Source organism: Bison bison, unplaced genomic scaffold (assembly GCF_000754665.1).
Source record: "Bison bison bison isolate TAMUID 2011002044 unplaced genomic scaffold, Bison_UMD1.0 scf7180017864485, whole genome shotgun sequence".
NCBI lineage: Eukaryota > Metazoa > Chordata > Mammalia > Artiodactyla > Bovidae > Bison > Bison bison.
The window spans coordinates 6,418,567-6,422,953 of NW_011495045.1; the positions used below are offsets into that span (position 1 = coordinate 6,418,567).

The 4,387-nt window shown below is 47.4% G+C and overlaps 1 protein-coding gene across 1 annotated transcript in view; it reads left to right on the forward strand.

The window, feature by feature from the left end:
* The window catches only part of TMEM194B (transmembrane protein 194B), a 130,631-nt gene that overhangs the window by 109,000 nt on the left and 17,244 nt on the right, over nucleotides 1-4,387 (forward strand). The window contains exon 3 of the mRNA XM_010862886.1: nucleotides 3,151-3,266. Within this exon, the coding sequence (XP_010861188.1) occupies nucleotides 3,177-3,266 (90 nt within the window). The 5' untranslated portion in view covers nucleotides 3,151-3,176. The remainder of the gene's footprint in view (nucleotides 1-3,150; nucleotides 3,267-4,387) is intronic.

Below are 4,387 nucleotides of genomic sequence, written 5' to 3' on the forward strand. Positions count from 1 at the left end.
GTCTGTGTCTGCTGGGTCAACCACGAGAGGAGAGAAGACAGCGTGTCTGCAGTTCCTATCGCTCCTCGAGTTTTCTTCCAGCTTCCCTGCTTGTGCCTTGCCTGCCATGGGTTCATCAAACAGCGCGCACAGTGAGATACAGCGAGACAGCCTTGCGTTCACTAGGTCAACTCTGCGACCCTGTGGACTGAAGCCTACCAGGCTCCTCCGTCCATGGGATTTTTCCAGGCAAGAGTACTGGAGTGGGTTGCCATTTCCTTCTCCAGGGGATCTTCCTGACCCAGGGATCGAACCCGGGTCCCCTGCATTATAGGCAGATGCTTTTACCGTCTGAGCCACCAGGGAAGTCCTAAATAACCCACCAGTCCTCTGCAATTACAGCACACGAGTAAAAGACGAATACTTAAATGTGGGGATACAGTAATGAACATGCCGTGTCCTGAACTTCATGAAGGGAGAGTATCAACTAAAAAATATGTATGTAATATGAAGAGAAGAAAGCAGAGTAAGAAGGGAGGGGTTGGAGTGTGCCGTTTTAGACAGCAGGGTCGGAGAAGGCCTTGCTAAGAAGGGAACGTTTGAGCACACAAATGTTATCTATTGGAAGGAGAAACTCTGCCAGGATCTGGGGAAAGCAGTTGCAAGCGGAGGAAACCGCTTGCAGGAAAGCTTGAGGCGGGGGCAGCTCAGCGTCCTGAGGACAGGTTGACCGATGTGGCCAGAGGTGCCTGGATCCCAGGAAAGGAGAGCAGGTTTTGCTTTGAGAAGTCGTTTGGGGAGGGGGTGGTTGAAGAGGTAAACGATGTGCTCTGATTGATGTTTCTAAAAGGTCCATGTGCTGGAAAGAGGATAGGTTGTGGAGGGGGGAATTGAGGCGGTTCTGGGAGCCGACCAGCTCGCAGTCCTTTACATTCATCCAAGTGCATGAAGCCTGTCTGGACGACAGGAACATTTACTCCTAAAGTCAAGCTATTGCACTGTACCCAGATTGCATCATCTTGCTCGTAGCTGAAGAGTTACAAATATCAAATGATTTAGGAGACAGTCTTAGGACCAAAATGAAAAAAAGCCTCAGTGGAAGGTAACGTTTGCTTGTGATGCTCAGGCTCCACAGCACATTTCCTCTGCCCACTAACAAGCCCGCTAGCCATCAGTTCCCATACTTGTGTGAACTGGTTTGACCTGTGTAGACGTGGGACTCTCTGAGAGGAAGGACCCTGGAAGGACCATAAGAAAAGCCCCTACCGTGAGCACACGTAGTTTGAGGAGCAACCCTGAGGAAGGAACAGCTGGGGTTCATGTTCTCATGATGGTCTGGGCTGCTGGGGTCTGCAGACCGCTCTTCACCTGCCTCTCCCCTGCCTCTGCATGTGCTCCCTCCGCAGTGACAGGCAGGGATCCCCTCTTTTATTGGAGACTCCCAGCAGAAAGATCTCCGCTCTGGCTGACCAATTTCACGCGGTTCCTCCTGAGTCATTACCGGTCACCCCGTCCTTCCCCAGCTTTGGTGTAGCAGGCGGTTCTGGCTTCATTTCAGATTTTCCTGGAGAAACAACTGATCACACTCTCCTTAGGGGAGTCAGGGGTTGGCCTGTGTTTTCTCTGTGTGCCCTGTTGGTGTTCCATGCTTGACAGATGTGGTGGTGGTACCCTGTCCTGGGTCCAGGACTGGCTTTTGACTTGCATCTCCCTTTATTTATAATTCAGTAGCAGCAGCTGCAGAGTAAAATGAACCCCATTACTTGATAATTTGGTTGTGGCATTCACTACAGTCATTTACCACCTGTAATGCAGCACCTGTCTTCCGTTCCACAGTGTTCTGCTGTGTTACATATTACATACTGTATATTGCATATTACCTAGAACACACACACATATGTATGTACACATCTGTTTTGAGCCAGACTTCTCCTGTGCTCCAGACCTGTCATCTTTACCTAGTCCCATCAACCAAGACTCAGTACATCTAGAAGTGAACTCATGCCCTTCTCACTGGACAGACTTGCTTCTTCTCTGGTATTCCGTATGTGGATAAAGGGCCTCACCGTCTCCCCGCTCACCAGAACCATCAGGTTGCCTCTGAATCTCTAAGTCTGTTGATGCCACTTGCTAGGTGTCTTTGATCTGCTCTTTCTCCCTCCTGCTTGGTTCACTTCTTACTCAGATTGCTTCGGGAGCCCCCACAGCTCCGCGTGCCCATGCTCTTCCCCTCTGGGTTTCACATGGCTTCCAGAATGCTCTTTCCAAGACACGCCTGTGTTTTCTGTTCCCGCAGGTCCGTTTGCCCTCCTCTCCCCTGCTCGGTGCCAGGGAGCTGGCCTCTGCGGGCTTCTTCGCCCTCTAGCTTCCCACTGGGTTTGGCCGATGAGAGACTGGTAGGGGGTGGGGGCAGGAGAGAGCTGCCCCTGGAGTCCCGGCAGTGTCTGTTCCCTTGGGTTGCTGTCCTCTCAGCTCTGGCACCTCCAGTGACAGCGGGTCCCCCTTTGCCATCTCAGGCCTAGGAAGATTGAAGGCTTTCTGCTGTTGTCGGTGCCTGGGAACCCCCATCCACGTCTTCACTGAACTCTTCTCAGTTAAACCCTCTGGCATGTCAGCAGTTTCCTCCTGAAACTTTGTTTGCCTGAAATCCCTCAGTGCTCTGCTTTCAGCCAGAAGTCCTTGTTACTCACTGTAATGATAATTGCTGCTTAGCTCTCTAGCTGCAAGTGTTAAAATGCCCTTGTGTATTCCCTGCGTGCCATCCTCGTGAATGGCTAGACCACGTCCATCGTTTCCCTCATCTCTGTGGATCTCTGCGCACTTGTCACCCCCACCCCCTGACTTCTAGATCACTGCCCCCAGCTGTGGTCAGTGGTCCACTCAAATTTCCTTCTCTCCGGGAAGCCTCTCAGTCCTTCCCCTCTCTTTCAAGATTGAAGATGTGCCTGTTCTCCTTGCTCTTACCGTCCTTCCATCTGCCATATGACTTTTGTTATTAGACTGTAATATTTTTTGTCTCCTGCTAGGCTGGAAAGACTGAAGGACTATAATTACTGCCTAGAATAATTTAATGTTCATAAAGTATAAAAGCAGTCATCATTAACCCTGTGAATAAAAAAGATTTTGGGCAATTATATATTTAGGAAATATATTCTCTTTTCCATCTTTCAGTTTCTACGTGCCAAGTTTTGAAGGAGATGAAGATAATTAAAGCTTCTCTGTCAGGCTGTTACTGCTACAATCAAAATTCCCAAGTGAAATGGAAGTATATATGGTCAACTGTGCAGGTAAGAGCTTACTTTCAAATTATGTCTTAGGAACAGAGACTTTAAAGGTACTATTTCAAGAGTAGAAATAGACATAGAGCTTTTATATGACTTAGAGCTATTACCAGTAGGAAAGCTGCCTGGGGAATCACACGGTAGTTCAAGCAGAGGGATGTGGTAGAAACATAAACTCTCCATATTCTTCATCAGCCCTTCTTCATCCACTCCAAGTAAATATACTATATGATGCAGTGTGCTTGCTGTTGAGACATGGCTCAGGGCAACATCCTCTCATGTACTTCCAAAATCATTGCTGTCTCAGGCCTTTCTATATATATATTATAGAAATTCTGAAGTTATCTCTGATCTCACATATGGTCAAGATAGTCATCCTGGAGTGCAAAGTCAAGTGGGCCTTAGGAAGCATCACTATGAACAAAGCTAGTGGAGGTGATGGAATTCCGGTTGAGCTCTTTCAAATCCTAAAAGATGATGCTGTGAAAGTGCTGCACTCAATATGTCAGTGAATTTGGAAAACTCAGCAGTAGCCACGGGACTAGAAAAGGTCAGTTTCAATTCTAATCCCAAAGAAAGGCAATGCCAAAGAATGCTCAAACTACCGCACAATTGCACTCATCTCACACGCTAGTAAAGTAATACTCAAAGTTCTCCAAGCCAGGCTTTCATAGTACATGAACCATGAACTTCCAGATGTTCAATCTGGATTTAGAAAAGGCAGAGGAACCAAAGATCAAATTGCCAATATCCACTGGATCATAAAAAAAGCAAGAGAGTTCCATAAAAACATCTACTTCTGCTTTATTGACTATGCCAAAGCCTTTGACTGTGTGGATCACAAGAAACTGTGGAAAATTCTGAAAGAGATGGGAATACCAGACCACCTGACCTGCCTCTTGAGAAATCTGTATGCAAGTCCGGAAGCAACAGTTAGAACTGGACATGGAACAACAGACTGGTTCCAATTAGGAAAAGGAGTATGTCAAGGCTGTATATTGTCACCCTGCTCATTTAACTTCTATGCAGAGTACATCATGAGAAACGCTGGACTAGAAGAAACACAAGCTGGAATCAAGATTGCCGGGAGAAATATCAATAACCTCAGATATGCAGATGACACCCTG